Source organism: Nomascus leucogenys, chromosome 22a, assembly GCF_006542625.1.
Source record: "Nomascus leucogenys isolate Asia chromosome 22a, Asia_NLE_v1, whole genome shotgun sequence".
NCBI classification, from domain to species: domain Eukaryota; kingdom Metazoa; phylum Chordata; class Mammalia; order Primates; family Hylobatidae; genus Nomascus; species Nomascus leucogenys.
Window position 1 is genome coordinate 17,106,247 of NC_044402.1, and position 24,385 is coordinate 17,130,631.

General features: G+C 40.5%; 1 protein-coding gene across 12 annotated transcripts in view; it reads left to right on the forward strand.

Moving 5' to 3' along the window:
• The window catches only part of EML5 (EMAP like 5), a 179,354-nt gene that overhangs the window by 103,965 nt on the left and 51,004 nt on the right, over positions 1 to 24,385 (forward strand). For all 12 annotated transcript variants that reach the window (XM_003260857.4, XM_030803912.1, XM_030803910.1 and 9 more), the window contains exons 22-23: positions 23,189 to 23,341; positions 24,051 to 24,182. In XM_003260857.4, coding sequence (XP_003260905.2) covers positions 23,189 to 23,341; positions 24,051 to 24,182 — 285 coding nt within the window. The remainder of the gene's footprint in view (positions 1 to 23,188; positions 23,342 to 24,050; positions 24,183 to 24,385) is intronic.

Sequence of the window (24,385 nt, forward strand, 5' to 3'; positions counted from 1 at the left end):
TCAGCACTTTGAGAGGCCGAGGTGGGCAGACGGCTTGATCTCAGGAGTGGAAAAATCCTATCTCTACAAAAAAATACAAAAATTAGCTGGGCATGGTGGCGTGCACCTGTAGTCCCAGCTACTTGGGGGGCTGAAGCAGGAAGACTGCTTGAGCCCAGGAGGCCAAGGCTGCAATGAGCCACGAACACACCACTGTACTCCAGCCTAGGTGACAAAGCGAGACCCTGTGTCAAAAACATATATATATACTCGTATATTCACCTTTATTTTAATTTTTATCATCACTGATTCAAAAGGAAAACAGGTGGATTTTAACTTAAAAGGGCTATGTGTGGTTTTATACTGGTTAATTTTAACAAGATTACCGAAGTCATGCTGGATGAAATATTACAAAACATAGTTATCTCTTTGAATCATTCAATAAGCAAATACTGTTTTCTTCAAATGAATGTACATTTATCATCCTGAGACTTAACATTTTATAAAAAATAATTCATTATAGTTAAAATAGCTTGCCATAGGAAAATTTCTAGCAAACAACTCAATTTTATGGCAACCAGTTAAAGAAGTATAAAAATGCAATATGGCTTAGTGATTATATTCTTTTTTTTTTTTTTTTTTTTTTTTTTTGAGACAGTGTTTTACTCTGTCACCCAGGCTGGAGTGCAGTGGTACAATCTCTGCAACTTCTACTTGCCAAGCCCGAGTAATCCTCCCACCTTAGCCTCCTGAGTTAGCTGGGACTAGAGGCATGCACCACCACACCTAGCTAATTTTTGTCTTTTGTGTAGACATGAGATTTTACCATGTTGCCCAGGCTGGTCTCTAACTCCTGGCTCAAGTGATCTGCCTGCCTTGGCCTCCCAAGGTGCTGGGATGACAGGTGTGAACCACTATGCCCGAACTATATATTCTTAATGTTCATGAAGTAAATGCTTTCTAAATTTTTGCCAGCCTTTTGCACTCTATAGAATGACATTGGAAAGTTTCTTTTTTTTTTATTTTTGAGATGGAGTTTCGCACTTGTTGCCCAGGCTGGAGTGCAATGGCGCAATCTTGGCTCACTGCCACCTCCACCTCCTAGGTTCAAGCTATTCTCCTGCCTCAGCCTCCCAAGTAGCTGGGATTACAGGCGGCTGCCACCACGCCTGGCTAATTTTTTGTATTTTTAGTAAAGATGGGGTTTCGCCATGTTAGCCAGGCTGGTCTCGAACTCCTGACTTAAGGTGGTCCACCTGCCTCAGCCTTTCAAAGTGTTGGGATTACAGGTGTGAGCCACTGCTCCCGGCCAAACATATTGGAAAGTTTCTGTTAAAAACTTACATCCTCCAGATTTAAGTTTTAATTATAATCAATTGAGTTTGTTTTTGTTTTTGTTTTGAGATGGAGTCTCACTCTGTCGCCCAGGCTGGAGTGCAGTGGCGCGATCTTGATTCACTGCAACCTCCACCTCCTGGGTTCAAGTGATTCTTCTGCCTCAGCCTCCCAAGTAGCTGGGATTACAGGCGCCCACCACCACACCCGGCTAATTTTTGTATCTTTAGTAGAGACGGGGTTTCACCATCTTGGCCAGGCTGGTCTCAATCTCCTGACCTCATGATCTGCCTGCCTCAGCCTCCCAAAGTGCTGGGATTACAGGCATGAGCGATAGCCCCCGGCCAATTCCAAGTTTAAAATGAACTTTCTATTTTTTAATTCTACACTATTAGTCCTTGTCTTGCTCATTTCATGTTTTCTGTCTGTCTCTGTGTGGCATCTGTGTAATTTTTTCAGATCTTTATTCTAGTTTTTAATTCTCTTTATAGCAGTTCATTCCCATCTGTTTTTTAACCTACCCATTAGTTAATTTTGATAATTGTCATTTTTATAACTTCTATTTGTTTTCAAGTTTGCCTGAGATATTTTAACATCATACTTCTTGTTTATATTTTAGATTAACTCTTTTCTGTCTTTAATCTTAACTACCCATTTCAGATAAAGAATATAAAATCTAATTATCTCCAAGGATCTCATTATGCTGTGTTTTTCTTACCATTCTTTTGGATGTTTTCTTGTTTTTTGTTTTTGTTTTTTTTTCTGCTGACTCCCTCCTAGTGGTCCATCTTCTTGTGCATTTTAAATTTGTATTGTTAAGTTCTATGTTTGATTGGACTTTACCTGTGGGAATTCTATGATGTCTGGATCGAGGGTGTGGGAATCCCATGATGTCTGGATCGAGGACATTTTTTTGAAAAACAATATAACCTGTGTTTACTCTGGATGCTGATGATTCAGAGATCAGATTTTTTTTTAAATTTGGAAATAATGGTATTAGATTATCACTATGAGTATTTTGGAACCTAAAATTAACATAAAAATTTGAAAGCTAGTACTGTAATGAGTACAATTAATGTATGTCCCTTCATGAATTCCAGAGATTTTGTGTTTCTCTCTTCAGGTGTCTTGGGTGCTACCATCGAGAACCACTGAAAATTTATTTAACTGGGATTACATAAATCATGTAGTTAGTATAAATTTGAATCTAAGGTTTATGAAAGCCACCCTGTGTTTGTGAATTCTCAAGTATGATTTTTCCTCCTCTATGGAGAACCTAGGCCAGGATAGATAAGCTTGTTTCATAAAGTCTTTATTGCCAGACACGTTTTAAAAAAAAAGTTTCTCTGTTTTTCTCCTGAGATATGGTTGTAGTACTAGAAGAAAATGACAATATGCTGTTTGGAGAGTTTTTGCTAAAAAAAATTGCATGTAATTAAATAACTGTATTTTATTTCTTAAGATATTCATGAGTCAAAAAAATTTAAAGTAAAAATTAGTGAAACTAAATATATAATTTAATGTTTAGTATATTGAAATACAAAAAGACAATCATAGAAATATAGCTGTGCAGTATGTTAATTATTGGTAAATTATTAGAAGTAAATACTTCATAAAATGAAGAAAGTTTCAGCATAAAACACTGAAATAAAATAATTGATGTTTCTTTTAAAGCAACCTTAAGGAGCAAAGTTTATTAATGATATTATTATTGAGTTGAAAAGTAATTAATTTTGAGCAAATTTTTCCAATGGCCTAAAAGGCCCTTAATATACGCTACACTATACCATACACTATTCTATACACTAGTCTGAGTAATGGTGAAAAGGTAAGTATAATCCAGTTCTAAATTTCCTGTGACTCTTGTATCATCAGATAGTACTATCTCTTGTTTGATGGCTTCAAGGACATTTTTTTGAAGAAGTTTTTTTGTAGGGACTTAGCACCTTTATTTTTTTATTTTTTATTTTTATTTTTTGAGACAGAGTCTTGCTCTGTCACCCAGGCTGGAGTGCAGTGGCATGATCTCGGCTCAATGCATCCTCCGCCTCCCGGGTTCAAGCGATTCTCCTGCCTCAGCCTCCCGAGTAACAGGGACTACAGGCGTGCACCACCACGGCTGGCTTATTTTTATATTTTTAGTAGAGATGGAGTTTCACCGTGTTGGCCAGGCTGGTCTTGAACTCCTGACCTCAAGTGATCTGCCCACCTTGGCCTCCCAAAGTGCTAAGATTACAAGCATGAGCCACCATGCCTGGCTATAGCCTGTTTATTGATAGCAAGCTATAATATTTATTTTAAAGAAAACATTTCCAGGTTACATTGTCTTTAAATTTATGATTTGTAGAAGGAAATTATAATTCATTACTGTTGTATTTGTTGTTGAGTTGTGTCCCCCTGAAAAGATATGTTGAAGTTCTAACCCCCCAGTACTTGTGAATGTGTCCTCATTTAGAAATAGAGTATTAGCAGATATAATCAGTTTAAGACAAAGGCGTACTAGATTTGGTTGGGCTCTAAATCCAGTGACTGATGTCCTTATAAGAAGGCCATGTGAAGATATAGGAACACAGACACACTGGGAGAATGCAGCGTGATGATGGAAACAGAGGATTGGAGTGATGTACCTATAAACCAAGGAGCACCAAGGATTGCTACAACCACCAGAAGCTAGAGAGAAACAAGGAAGGATTATTCCCAAGAACTTTCACAATGGAGCATAGCTCTGCCAACATCTTGATTTCAGATTTCTAGTCTCTAGAACTGCGAGAGAATGGATTTCTGTTGTTTTAGGACACACAGTTTGTGGTCATTTGTTACAGCCTCTAGGAAACTAATACTGTGTTCATATTCCAGTGTTCACAAAGTCTTCAAGCTAGAGTAAGAATTATTCTCACAGTATTAGTTTTGCTTAGTTAACCTTTATTATCTCTGTGAAACTTGAAGGAAGAAAATTTTTTAAAAAACAATATAACCCGTGTTTACTCTGGATGCTAATGATTCAGAGATCAGATTTTTTTAAAATTTGGAAATAATGATATTAGATTATCACTATGAGTATTTTGGAACCTAAAATTAACATAAAAATTTGAAAACTAGTGCTATAATGAGTACAATTAATGTACGTCCCTTCATGAATTCCAGTATTGTCTAGGAGATTCAGGTGCAAGACTAGTCTCCTATGCCATTAGGGCAGATGTGGCTTTTAAAATTTTTTTTATTTTGTGTTATTTTAAGTTCTAGGTTGCATGTGCAGGATGTGCAGGTTTGTCACATAGGGAAATGTGTGCCATGATGGCTTGTTGCACTTGTCAACTTGTCAACCCATCACCTAGATATTAAGTTCCATGTGAATTAGCTATTTATCCCAATGCTCTCCCTTCTCCCTGCCCCCCAACAGGCCCCAGTGTGTGTTCCTCTCCCTGTATCCTTAGTTCTCATTGTTCAGCTCCCACTTATAAGGGAGAACATGCAGTATTTGGTTTTCTGTTCCTGTGTTAGTTTGCTGAGGATAATAGCTTCCAGCTCCATCCATGTCCCCACAAAGGACATGATCTTGTTACTTTTTATGGCTGCATAGTATTCCATGGTGTATATATACCACATTTTCTTTATCCAGTCTAACATCAATGGGCATTTGAGTTGATTCCATGTCTTTGTTATTGTGAATAGTGCTGCAGTGAACATATGTGTGCATGTATCTTTGTAATAGAATGATTTCTATTCCTTTGTGTATATACTCAGTAATTACATTGCTGGGTCAAATGGTGTTTCTGGTTCTAGGTCTTTGAGGAATCGCCACACCGTCTTCCACAATGATTGAGTTAATTTACATTCACACCAACAGAGTAAAAGTGTTCCTATTTCTCCACAGCCTTAGCACCATCTGTTGTTTCTTCACTAATAATCGCCATTCTGAGTGGTGTGAGATGGTATCTCAATTTGCTTTTGATTTGCATTTCTCTAGTGATCAGTGATGTTGAGCTTTTTAAAATATGTTTCTCAGCTGCATAAATGTCTTCTTTTGAGAATTGTCTGCTCATGTCCTTTGCCCACCTTTTAATGGGGTTCTTTCTTGTGAATTTGTTTAAGTTCCTTGTAGATTCTGGATATTAGACCTTTGTCAGATGGACAGATTGCAAAAAATTTTCTCCCATTCTGTAGGTTGCCTGATCATTCTGATGATAGTTTCTTTTGCTGTGATGAAGCTCTTTAGTTTAATTAGATCCCATTTGTCAATTTTTGCCTTTTTGCAATTGATTTTGACATTTTCATCATTAAATCTTTGCCTGTACCTGTGTCCTGAATGATATTGCCTAGATTTTCTTCTAGGGTTTTTATAGTTTTGGGTTTTACATTTAAGTCTTTAATCCATCTTGAGTTAATTTTTGTATAAGGTGTAAGGAAGGGGTCCAGCTTCAATTTTCTGCATGTGGCTAGCCAGTTTTCCCAGCATCATTTATTAAATAGGGAATTTGGCCAGGTGTGGTGGCTCATTCCTGTAATCCTAGCACTTTGGGAGGCCAAGGTGGGCAGCTCAGGAGTCCGAGACCAGTCTAGCCAATATGGTGAGACCCTGTATCTACTAAAAATACAAAAATTAGCCAGGTGTGGTGGTGTGTGCCTGTAGTCCTAGCTACTTGGGAGGCTTAGGCCAGAGAATTGCTTGAATCCAGGAGGTAAAGGTTGCAGTGAGCCAAGATTGTGCCACTGCACACCAGCCTGGGAGACAGAGCAAGACTCTGTCTCAGAAAAGATACAAACAAACAAATAGATAGGAAATCCTTTCCCCATTGCTTGTTTTTGTCAGGTTTGTCAAAGATCAAATGGTCATAGATATGTGGTCTTATTTCTGAGATCTCTATTCTATTCCCTTGGTCTATGTGTCTGTTTTTGTACTAGTACCATGATGTTTTGGTTACTGTAGCCTTGTAGTATAGCTTGAAGTTGGATTAGCATGATGCCTCCAGCTTTGTTCTTATGGCTTAGCATTGTCTTGGCTATATGGGCTCTTTTTTGGTTCCATATGAACTCTAAAGTAGTTTTTTTCTAATTCTGTGAAGAATGTCGATGGTAGTTTATTGGGAATAGCATTGAATCTATAAATTACCTTGAGCAGTGATATAGTTTGGCTGTGTCCCCACCCAGATCTCATCTTGAATTCCCAAATGTTGTGGGAGGGACCTGGTGGGAGGTAATTGAATCATGGGGGCAGGTCTTTCCCATGCTGTTCTCGTGATAGTGAGTCTAACGACATCTGATGGTTTCATGTGTCTGGCATTTCACCTACCTGCACTCACTCTATCCTGCCACCCTGTGAAGAAGGTGCCTGCTTCTCCTTTGCCTTCTGCCATGATTGTAAGTTTCCTGGGACTTCTTCAGCAATGCAGAACTGTGAGTCAGTTAAATCTCTTTCCTTTATAAATTGCCCAGTCTCAGGTATTTCTTCATAGCAGTGTGAGAACAGACTAATACAGTAAATTGGTACCAGTAGAGTGAGATGCTGCTGAAAAGATACCTGAAAATATGGAAGCAACTTTGGAACTGGGTAACAGGCAGAGATTGGAACAGTTTGGAGGGCTCAGAAGCAGAGAGGAAAATGTGAGAAAGTTTGGAACTTCTTAGAGACTTGTAGAATGGCTTTGACCAAAATGCTGATGATGACACAGGCAATGAATTCCAGGCTGAGGTGGTCTCAGATGGCGATGAGGAACTTGTTGGGAACTGGAGCAAAGGTGACTCTTCTTATGTTTTAGCAAAGAGACTGGTGGCATTTTCCCTCTGCCCTAGAGACTTGTGGAACTTTCAACTTGAGGGAGATGATTTAGGGTATCTGGCAGAAGAAATTTCTAAGCAACAAATTATTCAAGAGGTGACTTTGGTGTTTTTTAAAGTATTCAGTTTTTAAAGGGAACTAGAGCATAAAAAAAGTTCAGGAAATTTGCAGCCTGACTGTGATAGAAAAGAATATCTCATTTTCTGAGGAGAAATTCAAGCCAGCTGCAGAAGTTTGCATAAATAATGAGGAGCTGAATGTTAATTCCCAAAAAACAATGGGGAAAGTGTCTCCAGGGCATGTCAGAAGTCTTCATGGCAGCCGCTCCCATCACAGGCCTGGAGGCCTAGGAGGAAAAGATGGTTTTGTGGGCCAGGCCACGGGCCCCTCTACTCTGTGCAGCCTAGGGACTTGGTACCTGCATTCCAGCTGCTCCATCCATAGCTAAAAGGGGCCAAAGTACAGCTTGGACTGTTGCTTCAGATCAGAAGCCTCAAGCCTTGGCAGCTTCCATGTGGTGTTGAGCCTGCAGGTGCACAGAAGTCAAGAATTGAGGTTTGGGAACCTCCACCTAGATTTCAGAGGATGGGTGGAAATGCCTGGATGCCCAGGCAGAAGTTTGCTGCAGAGGCGGGGACCTCATGGAGAACCTCTGCTAGGGCAGTGCGAAAGGGAAATGTGGGGTTGGAGCCCCCATACAGAGTCCCTACTGGGGCATCACCTAGTGGAGGTATGAGAAGAGGGCAACCATCCTTCAGACCCCAGAATGGTAGAACAACTGACATCATGTGCCTGGAAAAGCCACAGGCACTGAATGCCAGCCCATGAAAGCAGTCAGGAAGGGGGCTATACTCTGCAAAGCCATGGGGTGGAGCTGCCCAAGACCATGGGAACTCACCTCTTGCATCAGTGTGGCCTGGATGTGAGACATAGAGTCAAAGGAGATCACTAGAACATTAAGATCTGACTGCCCTGCTGGATTTTGGACTTGAATGGGGCCTGTAACCCCTTGGTTTTGGCCAGTTTCCCCTATTTGGGACAGCTGTATTTATCCAATGCCTGTATCCCCACTGTATCTAGGAAGTAACTAACTTGCTTTTGATTTTACAAGCTCATAGGTGGAAGGGACTTGCCTTGTCCCAGATGAGATGTTAGACTGTGGACTTTTGAGTTAATGCTGAAATGAGTTAAGACTTTGGTGGACTGTTGGGAAGGCACGATTGGGTTTGAAATGTGAGGACATGAGATTTGGGAGGTGCCAGGGTCAGCATGATATGGTTTAACTGTGTCCCCACCCAAATCTCATCTTGAATTCACACGTGTTGTGGGAGGGACTTGGTGGGAGGTAATTGAATCATGGGGGCAGGTCTTTCCTGTGCTGTTCTCGTGATAGTGAGTCTCACGACATCTGATGGTTTTATGTGTCTGGGATTTCACCTGTTTGTACTCACCCCATCTTGCTGCCCTGTGAAGAAGGTGCCTGCTTCTCCTTTGCCTTCTGCTATGATTTTAAGTTTCATGAGGCCTCCTCAGAAATACAGAACTGTGAGTCAATTAAATCTCTTTCCATTATAAATTACCAAGTCTCAGAGTTGTTGTTGTTGTTGTTGTTGTTGTTGTTGAGATGAAGTCTCACCCTTTTAGCCCAGGCTGGAGTGCAGTGGCACAATCTGAGCTCACTGCAACCTCCACCTCCTGGGTTCAAGTGATTCTCCTGCCTCAGCCTCCTGAGTAGCTGAGATTATAGACATGCACTACCATGCCTGGCTAATTTTTGTACTTTTAGTAGAGACAAGGTTTCACTATGTTGGCCAGGCTGGTCTTGAACTCCTGATCTCAAGTGATCCGCCCGCCTCAGCCTTCCAAAGTGCTGGGATTACAGGTGTCAGCCACCACACTCAGCCAGGTATTTCTTCATAGCAGTGTGAGAACAGACTAATACAGGCAGTATGGCCATTTCACAATATTGATTCTTCCTATGTATGAGCATGGAATTATTTCATTTGTTTCTGTCCTCTTTTATTTCCTTGAGCAGTGGTTTGTAGTTTTTGAAGAGGTCCTTCACTTCCCTTGTTAGCTATATTCCTAGGTATTTTATTCTCTTCATAGCAATTGTGAATGGGAATTCATTCATGATTTGGCTCTCTGTTTTCTATTGTTGGTATATAGGAATGCTTGTAATTTTTGCACATTGATTTTGTATCCTTTGACTTTGCTGAAGTTGCCTATCAGCTTAAGAAGCTTTTGGGCTGAGATAATGGGGTTTTCTAGATATACGATCATGTCATCTGCAAACAGAGACAGTTTTACTTCCTCTCTTCCTATTGGAATACACTTTATTTCTTTCTCTTGTCTGATGGCCCTGGGCAGAACTTCCAATACTATGTTGAATAGGAGTGGTGAGAGAAGGCATCCTTGTCTTGTGCTGGTTTTCAAGGGGAATGCTTCCAGCTTTTGCCCATTCAGTATGATACTCACTGTGGGTTTATCATTATTATTTTGAGGTATGTTCCATCAATACCTAGTTTATTGAGAATTTTTAACATGATGGGATGTTGAATTTTATCGAAGGCCTTTTCTGCATCTACTGAGATAATCATATGGTCTTTGTCTTTAGATCTGTTTGTGTGATGAATTATGTTTATTGATTTGTGTATGTTGAACAAGCCTAGCATCCTGGGGATGAAGACAGCTTGATCGTGATGAATAATCTTTGATGTGCTGCTGAATTCAGTTTGCCAGTATTTTATTGAGGACTTTTGCATCAATGTTCTTCAGGCATATTGGCCTGGAGTTTTCTGTTTTTGTTGCATCTCTGCCAGGTTTTGGTATCAAGATGATGCTGGCCTCAAAAAATGAGTTAGGGAGGAGTCCCTTTTTTTCAGCTGTTTGGAATAGTTTCAGAAGAAATGGTACCAGCTCCTCTTTGTACCTCTGGTAGAATTCGGCTGTAAATCTTTCTGGTCCTGGGCTCTTTTTGGTTGGTAGACTATTACTGCCTCATTTTCAGAACTTTTTATTGGTCTATTCAGGGATTCAACTTCTTCCTGGTTCCATCTTTGGAGGGTGTATGTGTCCAGGAATTTATCCATTTCTTCTAGATTTTCTATTTTATTTGCATAGAGGTGTTTATAGTATTCTCTGATGGTTGTTTGTATTTCTGTGGGATCAGTGGTGATGTCCCCTTTATCATTTTTTATTGTGTCTATTTGATTCTTCTCTCTTTTCTTCTTTGTTTAGCTAATGATCTATTTTATTAATTTTTCAAAAACCGGCCCCTGGATTCATTAATATTTTTTCGAAGGGCTTTTCGTGTCTCTATCTCCTTCAGTTCTGCTGTGATCTTGGTTATTTCTTGTCTTCTGCTAGCTTCGGGATTTGTTTGCTCTTGGTTCTCTAGTTCTTTTAGTTGTGATATTAGGGTGTCAATTTGAGATCTTTCTAGCTTTTTGATGTGGGCATTTAGGGCTATACATTTCCCTCTTAAAACTGCTTTAGCTGTGTCCCAGAGATTCTGGTATCTTGTCTCCATGTTCTTATTGGTTTCAAAGGACTTCTTGATCTCTGCCTTAATTTCATTATTTACCCAGGAGTCATTTAGGAGCAGGTTGTTCAATTTCCATGTAGTTATGTGGTTTTAAATGATTTTCTTAATCTTGAGTTCTAATTTGATAGTGTTGTGGTCTGAGAGACTGTTTGTTATGATTTCAGTTCTTTTGTGCTTCCTGAGGAGTGTTTTACTTTCAATTATGTGATCAATTTTAGGGTACGTGCTATGTGGTGCCAAGAAGAAAGTATATTCTATTGTTTTTAGTTGGAGAGTTCTGTAGATATCTGTCAGGTCCACTTGATCTGGAGCTGAGTTCAAGTCCTGAATATCTTTGTTAATTGTCTGTCTTGATGATCTAATGTTGACAGTAGGGTGTTAAAGTCTCCCATTATTATTATGTGGGAGTCTAAGTTGTCTCTTCATAGGTCTCTAAGAACTTGTTTTATGAATCTGGGTGCTCCTGAACTGGGTGCATGTATATTTAGGATAGTTAGCTTTACTTGTTGAATTGATCCCATTTCCATTATACAATGCTTTGTCTTTTTTGATCTTTGTTGGTTTAAAATGTTTTGTTAGAAACTAGGATTGCACTCTCTGCTTTTTCCTGCTTTCCATTTGCTTGGTAAATTTTCCTCCATCCCTTTATTTTGAGCCTATATGTGTCTTTACGCATGAGATAGGTCTTTTGAATATAGCACACCAATGGGTTGTGACTCTTTATCAGCATGCCATTCTCTGTCTTTTAATTGGGGGCATTTAGCCAATTTACACTTAAGGTTAATATTGTTATGTGTGAATTTCATCCTGTCATCGTGATGCTAGCTGGTTATTTTGCACACTTAATGTAGTTGCTTCATAGTGTCATTGATTTTTGTACTTCAGTGTGTTTTTGCAGTGGCTGGTAACACTTTTTCCTTTCCATATATAGTGCTTCCTTCAGGAGCTCTTGCAAGGCAGGCCTTGTGGTGACCAATTCCCTCAGCATTTGCTTGTCTAAAAAGGATTTTATTTCTCCTTCACTTATGAGGCTTAGTTTCGCTGGACATGAAATTCTGAGTTGGAAATTCTTTAAGAATGTTGAATATTGGCCCCTAGTCTCTCCTGGCTTGTAGGGCTTCTGCTGAGAGGTCTGCTGTTAGTCTGATGGGCTCCCCTTTGTAGGTGACCTGACTTTATCTCTGACTGCCCTTAACATTTTTTTCCTTCATTTTGACCTTGGAGAATCTGATGATTATGTATCATGGGGTTGATCTTCTCATGGAGTATCTTACTGGAGTTCTCTGGATTTCCTGAATTTGAATTTTGGCCTGTCTTATTAGGTTGGGGAAGTTCTCCTGGATGATATCCTGATGTATGTTTTACAACTTTGTTCTATTCAGGTACCCCAATCAGTCATAGGTTCAGTCTTTCTACATAATCCCATAGTTCTCAGAGGTTTTGCTCATTCCTTTTCATCTTTTTTTTTTCTCTAATCTTGTATGTGTATCTTATTTCAGCAAGATAGTCTTCAAGCTCTGAAATTCTTTCCTCTGCTTGGTCTATTCAGTTATTGATACTTGTGGTTGCATTGTAACATTCTTGGTTGTGTTTTTCAGCTCCTTCAGGTCATTTGTGTTCCTCTCTAAACTGGTTATTCTGGTTAACAGCCCCTGTAATGTTTTATCATGGTTCTTAGCTTCTTTGCACTGGGTTAGAACATGTTCCTTTAGCTCAGCAAAATTCATTATTACCCACCTTCTGAAGCCTACTTCTGTCAATTCATCTATCTCAGCCTTTGCCCAGTTCTGTGCCCTTGCTGGAGAGGTGTTGCGTTAATTTGGAGGAGAAGAGGCACTCTGGCTTTTTGAGTTTTCAGCATTTTTTTGTTTGATTCTGTCTCATCTTTGTGAGTTTATCTAGCTTCTCTGCTGACCTTTGGATGGGGTTTTGCAGGGACTTTTTTGTTGATGCTCTTGTTGTTGCTGTTTGTTTGTTTTTCTTTTTCCTTTTTTTTTGAGATGGAGTCTTGCTCTGTCACCCAGGCTGGAGTGCAGTGGCGTGATCTTGGCCCACTGCGACCTCCACCTCCTGGGTTCAACCAGTTCTCTGCCTCAGCCTCCCAAGTAGCTGGGATTACAGGCACCTGCCACCACACCCAGCTAATTTTTGTTTTTTTTAGTAGAGACGGGGTTTCACCATCTTGGCCAGGCTTGTCTTGAAGTCCTGACCTCATGATCCACCTGCCTCGGCCTCCCAAAAGTGCTGGGATTACAGGCATGAGCCACTATGCCTGGCCTGTTTTTCTTTTAACAGTCAAGCCCCTCTTCCTCTTCCAACTGAGGTTTGCTGGAGGTCCACTCCAGACCTTCTTTGCCTGGGTCCCTCCCACACCTCGAGGTGTCACCAGTGGAGGCTGCAAAACTAAAGATGGCTGCCTGCTCCTTTCCCTGGGATCTCTGTCCCAGAGGGTCACTGAACTGATACCAGTGGGAACGCCCCTGTATAAGGTGTCTAGCAACCCCTGTTGGGGTGGTCTCACCCAATCAGGAGGCACAGGATCCAGGACCCACTTAATGAAGCACTCTGACTACCCGTTGGCAGAGGGGGTGCATTACACTGGGGGAAATCCCACTCGTCCTGACTGCCCAGATTCCTCAGAGCCAGTAGAGGGAAAGACTAAGTCTGCTGATCCATGGAGACCACGGATGCCCCTCCCCTCCAGGAACTCAGTCCCTGGGAGATCAGAGTTCTGTCCACAAACCTCTGCCTGGAGTTGCTGAAATTCCTGCAGGGAGGACCCGCCGAGTGACGGGGTATGGTCAGGGCCCAACCTAAAGAGGCAGTCTGGCCACCATCTGCCACAGCCTCCGTGCTGCACTGTGGTGAACTCCTCCTGGGTCTAAACTGTCTATTTTCCCAGGCACCATCAGAGAAGAAATGGCAGACTGGAGCTGCAGTGATGTCTGCTGCCCCTCCCCCAGGGAGCTCAGTCATCTGAGGCAGCAGACAGCCAAAGTTCCGTCCCTTCCCCCAGGAACTTGGTAGTCTTAGGCAGTCTGTAGCTAAGTGGCCACTGAGAATCTGTGCAGCTCTGTGCTTGGGACTCAAGGAACTGGTGGCATGGGCTCACGGGGGCAGATCTCCTGATCCACCGGTTGCCCAGATCCATGGAAAAAGTATGGTTTCCTGGGCAGGATAGCACAATCACTCACTGCCTCTCTTGGCTGGGAGTGGGAGCTCCCCTTGTCCCGTGCAGCTCCCAGGTGGGCTGTTGCTCCACCCTGCTTTTCCTCACTCTCCATGGGTCATGCCAACCACCTTGTCATTCCCAATGAGAGAACCTGGATACCTCAGTTGCTGGTGCAGGATTCACTTGCCTTTTTCGGTCTTCTTGGTGGGAGCCTCTGAGTACAGCTGTTTCTAGTTGGCTTTCTTGGCCCCTTCCCTTCCAAATGTGGCTTTTTTACTCTGGTTTTCTGCTCCCCTTTTAATTTTGATAACTAGAAAATTTTTCTAATTTTTCAGTGATGTCAGCTATGACTTTTAAAGGATACTTACGATATTAATCTTTGCTTAAACTCAACTTTCTACCTGCTTTATGCCTGCACCCAACCAGCAGAATAAGCATTGAGTAAAACAGGGAACTGTGATAATTGACCTCACTACTGTTTCTCTGCCCTCTTTTGTAGCAGAACTCCTTAAAATAGTTGAGGCGCCCTTCTCTGTGTGTTCACATGACAGTAGCTCCATAACCCACTCCAATTAGGCTTTTTTCCCTATTTGTCCATTTAACCTGCTGCCAATCTGTTGATCACTTCCTGGTTCTCAGTGTATTCACCTCACAGCAGTTTTTGACACAATTTATCATTCCCTTTTTTTTTTCTGAAATACTTTATTCACTTGTCTCTGGAACCCGTGCGTGTTTGTTTCTTCTCTCTAATTCACTGACTCCCTTTTTCTGTTTCCTTTGCTAGCTCTATCTCTTCTTCCTGCACTCTGCATTTAGGACTGCTCCAGGGCTTCTCCCCAGACTTTCCTTTTCCTATGTACACTCACACTTTAGATTCAATCGGTCACTGTCCAGTCAGAAGACGAGACTACAAAGCTTATTTGAACAGTGGGAATTTAATAAAAAGAATTGCTAACTAGTAAAAAGTGATTACCTACTGAAAAAGCCTTAGAGATAGCCACCATAGAAAGCAGCTACCAACCCTAGTACTAAGGGAGAGTGAACAAGTTAAAGGCGATTCAGACCTGTTTGGAAATGGTGTGGCTGCCACCCGAACATTCAGTGAGCTTGTGGCAAAAAAGCTTGCCAGAGGGTGCAGCCCTCAGTGGAACAGTGAGCTTAGTTACTTGGTGAAGGAGAAGCTTGCCAGAGGCAGCAGGCCAGAGCTGAATGGTCAGAACTACTGCTTGGTGAAGAGCTTAACCTAGGGCAAAATCACTGAACTGTGAGGACTCCTACCAGAGAATCTTACTGAAGTCTGCAAATTGCAGCCAAATCGTTAGAGCCATTACAGTGATGGTGGAGAAACTTGCTGGAAGAGGCAGCTGGGGCTGCCACTATGGTGAATGCTATCAGGCCCCCTTCATACCAGTACCCTGGCTCTGTTGGTAAAACAGCACACTGGAGGGAGGGAGTCACTTCTGTTTTGGCCTTGTAGTGTCTCTCCAGCTCCCTCTACTGGCAAGCTAGCAAAAAAGTCCGTGAGGCCCAAAGTGGCAGATTTGGAACTGAGAGGCAATAAATTAATAATCAGCACAGTCTTCCCCTCTGGCTAGTTAGCATCCACATGAATCTTTATACACACATTTGAACTTCAGTACAATCACAGAACTAACCTTATATTTCTACCCAAAGAGATGCAGCTACCCTTGGTACAAGTGAAGTAGTTCTCACCTCTAAAGAGAGAAGACCTACGCTATTCTCAAATTTAGTCACGGTCTTATATTCCTTAAACACAAAATTGTAAAGTTAACCTCCAACAAACTTGTATAAAATATTAAGGATAAAAAGGAGAGAAAAGTAAAATAGTTAATATACACAAATAAAGACATACATATAACAAACATTTATGCACAGTTAGTATAGTCTTTATTCCTATAACTGGTCATAAGGCTGTAGTTGATACCTGTGACTTTTTTCTTCCACTAACCATTCCATAGTGTTTTTGTCCTTAGCCACAACCCAAGGTGGTTGTGGTGATGTAACTGGTGGGGTAACCCAAACCTTCATTACTGAACCATCTGAAGAAATGCCCTTTTTCCCCTGGTTGCTGACATTTTCCATTAAGCTTTACCATTGGTCATGGAGGGACTAAGAGGTGTCGCAGCAGATCCCCTTGGTTCCAGACATAACCCTCTTTACTTTCATTATGTAGCAGCAACTCAATTCCCCTTTGTAATCATGATCAGTCACACCAGCCAGAAGAGTAATAACTTCATTCTTTTCCTGTTGGTTTAGTGACATAAGGAGTCCACCACGGCTAGGTGGCAGTCTCATCTTCCAGTACAGTGGAACTATTGTTCTGTCCCCTAGTAGAAGCATTCCCCCTGCTCTTGGGAGCTAAGGCTCTGAATCAACAGGGTTCAGAGTTACCAGGATGCAAAACAAAATTGTGCAAATTGATTATTAGATACACTGGTGAGAAGGACCACTCTCAGTTTCACCTTTTGATTTCCAGACCCCTGAATTCTGGCTATGAGGTAGACAGCACTGTATAATCGTTTATGATTCAGAGCTTATACTGCATCCTATAAAACAGATACCCAGTCTTTTGAGGTGTTGTTTCCCAAATGGTGCCATATATAAGTCTTCAGCTAGCCATTCTATTAGCAGCTTTCTTTGGGAAATGGGGTATGTGATAAAACCAGTTAATTCCATGGGCACGAGCCTAATGCTACACATTCTTTGCTATGAAGTGAATTTGTCAGAAATGTGAATTCTGTGATGGTAGTTAAGGCATCCTGTGTGTCCATGGATGATGATTCTAGTAGAAACATTATGAGCAGGGAAAGCAAATCCAGAATTCATGTCTATTCTACTGAGTATAAATCTTTGCCTCCATAATGGAAGAGGTCCAGTGTAACTAGCATCCCATCAGGTAGCTGGCTGGTCTTCCTGGGGGAATGGTGTCATATAAGAGGTTCCATTGGTCTTTTCTGTTAATAGATTAGACACTCAGCAGTAGTGATAGCAAGATCAGCCTTGCCAAGAAGTCCACATTTTTTAGCCCAATCATAGACTCTGCCCTTGCTACCACTGAGAGCCCACTGGGCAAGTGCTAGGTAGCTAGGAAAAGAGGGTGACTGATAGCCTCAGAGAGTGTCATTTTGTTCATCTGATTATTGAGCGCCTCCTCTGTATTGGATACTTTGATGAGTATTTTCTAGGACACAAAATCTTCATAGCTTATCCCCTGAGAATTTCATCCACACATCTATTTTCTATATTTTCTTGCCTCCAATATTTTATTCCTGTTTCTTCCAGGTCCCTATCATTCATCAAAATTGTTCGTCATTACTAATGAACCAGTATAAATCTGTACATGCGGTCATCTCTCACTTCAAAGTGGAAAACTAAGTAGACTGCTTGAAGTGCTGTCCACTGGGAGATTTTACCTACAATGCTGTTTTTGGGGGGTCACTCCTGAGTGGGGCTGTAATGCTTTCAAGTAGGTACCAACATATCAATAGAAACTTAAGTCTGACTCAAAATTTTTTCTTCCTCAGTGACCTGATCATAAGGAACACCCATGAGGCCTTAGACGTAGACAGACAGAGGGAAGAGGCATTGCAGCAAGAATTTTAAGGCACCTGTTCATGTAAATTACTTGTAACTTCCAGATCTCTCAAGCTTGGTCTTTTCCACTTGATACATTGCTGCTGTGCACACCCAATCTCTGGCTTGGTTAGTCATGTAACTTTCAGTTTATGATAGGAAGCTCAGGACACATAGTTCCCTGATATCCTGTAGTTAGGCATTTCCTCTCTAATAAGGTCTGGTAACAAGCAAGAAGCTGATTCTCAAAAGGAAAATAATTATCTATAAAGGAGGACATAGATTTGCTCTCAAGTCCTATAGTTCTGCAGTATGATTCTCCTTTGGTGGCTTCCAGAGGATCCATAGAGCATTGCTATTTACCATAGACACTTTGAGTATTATTGGATCTGCTGGATGATAGGTCCAAGTGGAAGATTAGCTTGCCTTATTTTGCTCTGGTCCTCACTGGAAGCTGGAAGCCTTGTAAGTGACTTGATAGTTGGGTAGAAGCAGCCATTCAATGTGCTATATGTTGCTTTCAAAAGACCTACCAAGCATTTTGTTCATTTTGTTCACAGTAGGCAATGGCAAGTACAGTGACTTATCTTTCACCTTGGAGGGAATATCTTGACATACGTCAGATCATTGGACATCTAGAAACTTCACTGAGGTGGCAGATCTCTGAATTTTTGTAGGGGATTATCTGCCACTCTCTTGATTCACATATCTTACTAAGGTTTCTAAAGTACTTGTTGCTGCCTGTTCGGCAATCCACTCAGCATAATGTCATCAATGTAGTGGGCCATATAAATGGTTTGTGGAATGTCAAGGATATCTGTGGATGGTATTATGGCAGAGAACAGAGAGTTGAAAATAGTCGTGAGGCAAGGCTTTGAAGGTGTACTCAGGTATAAGCCAGGTAAAGACAAATAGCATCTACTGATCCTTACAAATTGACATGGAGAAAAAAACAACCAGGGCAATAGCTGCGTAACAAATGCTAGGGGCTGTATTGATTTGTTCCAGGACAGGTACTACATTTGGAAGAACAGCTTTCAATTGGAGTCACCATCTGATTAAATTTATTATCCACAGTTATTAGCTAAAATTCATCTGATTTCAGCATAGACCCAACAGGCAAGTTTACATGGTAATGTGGTAGGTATTCAGACTCCTGCATATTTCAAGTCTGTGATGGTATTACTGATTTTTGTCACTCTCAGGGTTGAGGTTTTGTTTCTGGTTTATTGCCTTGGAAGGGAGGAGAATTTCCAGGGGTTTTCACTTAGTTCTTATTATAATGACTCTTACCACATGGATTATAGAGCCAATGTGGAGGAGTCTACCAGTTGCCACATATACCTATTTTAATTCAGGAATTGGATGGGTTCCACAGACCATCTTGGCCTACTGTGATTCAAACTTGGTGTAAGACTCCATCTGTCACAGGATCACTATAAGCTCCCATTTTGACTGGTATACAGCAGCAGCATTTTGTGTTCCCAAGAATTATCATCAATTCAGAGCCTATGTCTAGTGTCTGGTAATCCCTGAAAATTTGAATATTTCAATTTCCCCAGTTCACAGTCATTCTATAATAGTAAGTGGACACAGAGTCCTCAAAGAAAGATATTATATACTTGTGGTAGTGCTACAGGGTCCTTCCTCTTTGGCTGGCCTTTTCTTCAATCAAGGGGCTCTGAGTATATGAATTGGCTTAGGTGTGAAAACTGACTGAGAATCTGTGATTCTCCATTATGGTGATTTAATTTGAGTCAGGTTTCTAGTCACCAGGAATGGAGGTTTCTCTATTATATAAATCAGACATTCATCTAGTAGCCTACCCATCTACTTCATTCCTAAATAAACGTGATCCATTAGCCACCAACAGAAATCTCCACAGGCTAAAACATTCTGATTATCAGCACATTCCTCCTGTCCTTTTCTGTAAAAGCATCTACCTTTACAATCCAGAGGTGGGCTGGTTAAGTGCTGCTACTTGGCCTCTGCTTCTCCATGATTATCTCTGTTAAATCAGGGAGGCTGTGTCAATGGCAACATCTCCTATGGCAGGGGTATCCAATCTTTTGGCTTCCCTGGGCCACATTGGAAGAAGAATTGTCTTGGGCCACACATAAAATACACTAACACTAACGATAGCTGGTGAGTTTTTTAAAAATCGCAAAAAAAGTCTCATGATGTTTTAAGAAAGCTTATGAATTTGTGTTGGGTCATATTCAAAGCCATCCTGGGTTGCATGCCACCCATGGGCCACAGGTTGGACAAACTCGTACTATGGTCGTTGCTGACTTATGTATGAGAACTGTCATAGAGCTTTTTGAGATGCAGATGCTGCCCTTAATATATTTTTCAATGCATTAGTGAAGGAACTATTTTTTAGACTTTCTTGGGGGATGTAGTTGGGGGATGGATGTGCCGGTTGCATATGAAAAATTATTCAAACATTCTTACCTCCCTAAGCTTTTAGATTCATTCCTCTCCATCAGGTGTCAGCCCATGGGTCAAAGCCAGCCCTGATTTTGTAAATAAAGTTTTATTGGATCACAGCCATGTTCGTTCATTTATGTATCATCTAGGGCTGCTTTCACACTATAAAGAAGAGCTTAGTATTTGTGACAGAGACCATGTGGCACACAAAGTTGAAAATATTTACTATTTTGTTCTTTAAGAAAATATTTGCTGATCTCTGTCCTAGAGTATGCTGCAGTTTGACCCACGTTATGAGTGGTGACAGCAAAGGAGGGGTTGTGTTAATTCTTCAGAAAGATGAGCATTTCCCTGCAGGGCAACTGCCCCAGAAGGTCAGACTTCTCAGACACAGGGAAAGCAAGCTATTTACACTGGAAAGTGAGACTCAGAATAATACAGAAGTTTGAGTTTCTCAGCTTTATTTAAGTCCAACCGATATCCCCATTCCAAGTTTCAGAGTGCCCAGTTAATGCCTTAACTTTCACATAAAGAACTTGGTGAGGCTGTCAATTCAATTGACATTGTAAATTTGCAACTCACACAATTAAATTTGTGTTTAATGTTTAGTAGTATCAGTCCTGTGGATTTAAGATGCCAGAGATTGTTTTAGACTTGCCGTGGAAGCATTCTCTACTTAGACCACAACTCATGCTGATAGTTTAAGGACCCGAGTTTTACTTCTTTCTGTAAATGTTCCACACTGTCAGTAAAATCTATTGCATACCACAGTCCTTATCATCATCATTATGGTAATGCTAAGGGCAGGAGCCTCATGGGCTCCAAGGTGCTTAGCTCAGTAGACACTTATCTCAGTAGACACTTTATCATAATCAACAACAGGAGATAACTTGATTAATTGTGATGCCAATGTATACCTTGAGTTGTTAGCATTCCATTTCCTGTTGGTAAGGGCCCAGCACTGTGCTCAAGCCCAAAGGCATAACTAAGCCAATCTATCTTTGATGGTCTCTCTCCGGAGACCACTTCAGTACCAATTCTCCATCTGTCAAGAGATAGAAATTACCCCCAATAATTTGAACGAAAATTTAATACAACATGGCAACTAATTAAAAGTGGTTAACTACTAAAAGTCATAAAAGAGGATTCTAGGGGATGTCACCCATGGGCTGACACATGATGGAGAGGAATGAATCTAAAAGCTTAGGGAGGTGAGAATGTTTGAATAGATTTTTCATATGCAACTCAGAAGTAGCAACTCCAGAAAGCAGCTGCACCCCACAGGACTAATGAGGAATTAACCTCATGGAGGAGAAGGATGGACCCTCCATTGACCCTCTAGCTCCAGCACATGGTAAGAGGGAAGAAATCTTTCCCTTGTGCTTTGGCCTTGCAGTGTCCCTCCAGTGTATCTACTGGCAAAATTCAAGTCAGCTAGCAAGGGAAAACATATCTACAGCATCCAGCTTCAGTATCACGTAGCAGGAAAAAGAAGGCTGGATTTGGAGCTGAGAGGCAATCAATTAATAACAAACTCTTAACCAGTTTATGGTTGTAACTACTATCTGTGTGTGACTGTGTCCCATATTAGATCTCGTCTGTTCTTTTCCCTTGAGCTCCTGAAAAGGATTCATATATTAAATTGTCTCCTTCATGTCTTCACTTGAACTTCTCATAGGCATCTTTAACTTAATTTGTACCGAACTAAGCACTGGTTCCTCCTCTAGTTTATCCCATTTCAGTAAATGGCATCACCACTCAAGCAAAACCATGCCCTTGACGCCTTTCACCCCACATCTAGTTGGTCAAAGTTCTGCCAGCTCTGTCTTTGAAATATATCCAAATCCTTCCTCTTATCACCTCCACTGCTGCCACCCTGCTCCAGGTCATCATCATCTCTTGACTCTCAAATCTGATAAATCACATCTTAGATTTCTTCATTTCCAATGTATGCTTGATAATTAAATGACTACTTGTTCTCAACTTATGCTATAACTTTTCATTCTGTATATACCCTGTCCTTTCCTCATCAGATTTCATACAAGATACCAAAATCCTTAGGGCTTTTGAATATGTTTGCTGCAACCCCTGCTGTTAGTTGGTAAGCCCTTTTTTGTGTTTATCAATGCAGCACTAACCCTTATTTTTACTAATTAATGTTAACATCATTAATGACATTAATGAATGATATGAATTTTATCATTAATAATAAAAATATTTCATATATGGTTCTGAAACATATAGATAGATGTATCTTCCTACCTTTAATAATGGCCTATTATCAGATTTTTAAAAATATCTTAGTTTCATAGGCCAGGTGCTGTGGCTCACGCCTGTAATCCCAGCACTTTGGGAGTCTGAGGCAGGTGGTTCACCTGAGGTCAGGAGTTTAGGACCAGCCTGACCAACATGGTGAAACCCCATCTCTACTAAAAATACAAAAGTAGCCAGGCCTGGTGGCACATGCCTGTAATCCCAGCTACTTGGGAGGCTGAGGCAGGAGAATCACTTGAACCCAGGAGGCGGAGGTTGCAGTGAGCTGAGATCATGCCATTGCACTCCAGCCTGGGCAACAAGAGGGAAATTCCATCTCAAAAAAAATTACTTTTATAAAGATGACTTATTTCTTAAATTTCTGTTTTTTTGGAAAGAAGCTACAAAGGTAAAACCTACTCTGCAAAACTTCCACATATATCATTGGCTTTTTATGTTAATTAAAATCTCTCATTCCTTTTCATCAACTTAATTTATTTTAAGGTAAATATCAGTACTTGCTTTTGTTGTATTCAGAAGTGAGTTTCATTCCTGCTTAGAATTCCATACCATTGACTTCTATAGAAAACTTTATCTGTATCTCTTGACTCCTTTTTAATATTGATTTGAGGCCATAATAAAGAAGCAACTTTTTTAGCAAATACTTTCTTTTTTTTTTTTGAGGCAAGGTCTCACTCTGTAACCCAGGCTGGAGTGCAGTGGTGCAATCATAGCTCACTGCACCTTCCACCTCCTGGGCTCAAACAGTCCTCCCGCCTCAGCTTCCTAAATAAATGGGACTACAGGTGTATGCCACCATGCCTGTCTCTTTATTTATTTACTTACTTACCTGTCTTCCCTTCCCTCTTCTCTCTTCCCCCTCGCCCCTTGTCCTTTGCCGCTTGCCCCTTCCCCTACTCTGCCTACTGGCAGAGATGGGGTCTTGCTATGTTGCCAGGCTGGTCTTAACCTCCTGGCCTCAGGCGATCCTTCTGCCTCAGCTCCCCAGAGTGCTTGGATTATAGGCATGAGCCACCACACCTAGCCCATACTTTAAATTAGAAAAAAGGGAAAATTGCCTAATATACTCTTTCTTTTTCAGGTGGGAGGTGTTGCTGTTTTTCTCCTGATGGTAAAGCTTTAGCCGTAGGTCTCAACGATGGAAGCTTCTTAATGGCAAATGCAGATACTCTAGAGGATCTTGTGTCTTTTCATCACAGAAAAGATATGATTTCAGATATTCGATTTTCACCTGGTAAGATCCATTGAAATTGTATTTGAGTATTAACTTGGGTCTGGCAGTGTATAAATGTATCAATGTATAATTTTTATTAACTGTTATGTTATCTCAGAACTTAACTTTTTTACTAGAAGAGGCAGTGTAGCAAGAGGTAAAAGCCCTGTTGTTAGATTGATGCAAATATCTGTCTTAGTGCCAATTCTGTTACTAAATTTTCTGTGTGACTTGAGCCAGGATGCTTCTCTGAGCTTTTGTTTCCTCATTTGTGATATAAAAGGGGTTGGATAACTGTTTTCGTTATATTCTTAATGCTTTTGAAATTGCACTCATTTTACTCCATTAATTTCCATGTATTCATTATCTACTACAAACCTACTGTAATGTAGCAATTACTAATGTTAAGGCAAAATTTACTTATGTTGGTTTAGTTCCATTTTTTTCTAAATTTAGAGGGAGTTTTGTTAAATACAAAGTATCAAAACTACATTATACATAGTTTTTGACATTTGCTTCCTACTGAACTAATTTGTTACACTAAAAAATTATTTTGTTAAGTATAATATACTTGAAAAATATTATTTGTCATTTAACACATCTGTCTTATTATAATTTATGAAACAACTAAGATTTCTCCATAAAGAAAAGGAAAATTAACTCTAGTTTCAGAATGTAAAAAAGTATTTCCAAAGATAGAAAATGTCAAGCAAATATGTTTCTATTATAGGTTCTGGGAAATATCTTGCTGTAGCATCCCATGACAGCTTTATAGACATATACAATGTAATGAGTAGTAAACGAGTAGGAATATGCAAAGGAGCTACCAGTTACATAACCCATATTGATTGGGATATTAGAGGTAAGACTTTAAATAACTTAATATTTGATAAAAGTGTCATTTGATTTAGTATAGCTATATTAGAGAAACAGAAAAGTGATTCAACAGATGAGTTAAAAAGAATTGGGAAAAACAACCATTATTCTCAAAATTATTTTTTACTATTTTACATCTGAAGGTGAATACTATAGAGTTGAGACTTTTCTTTTTCTTTTTTCTTTTCT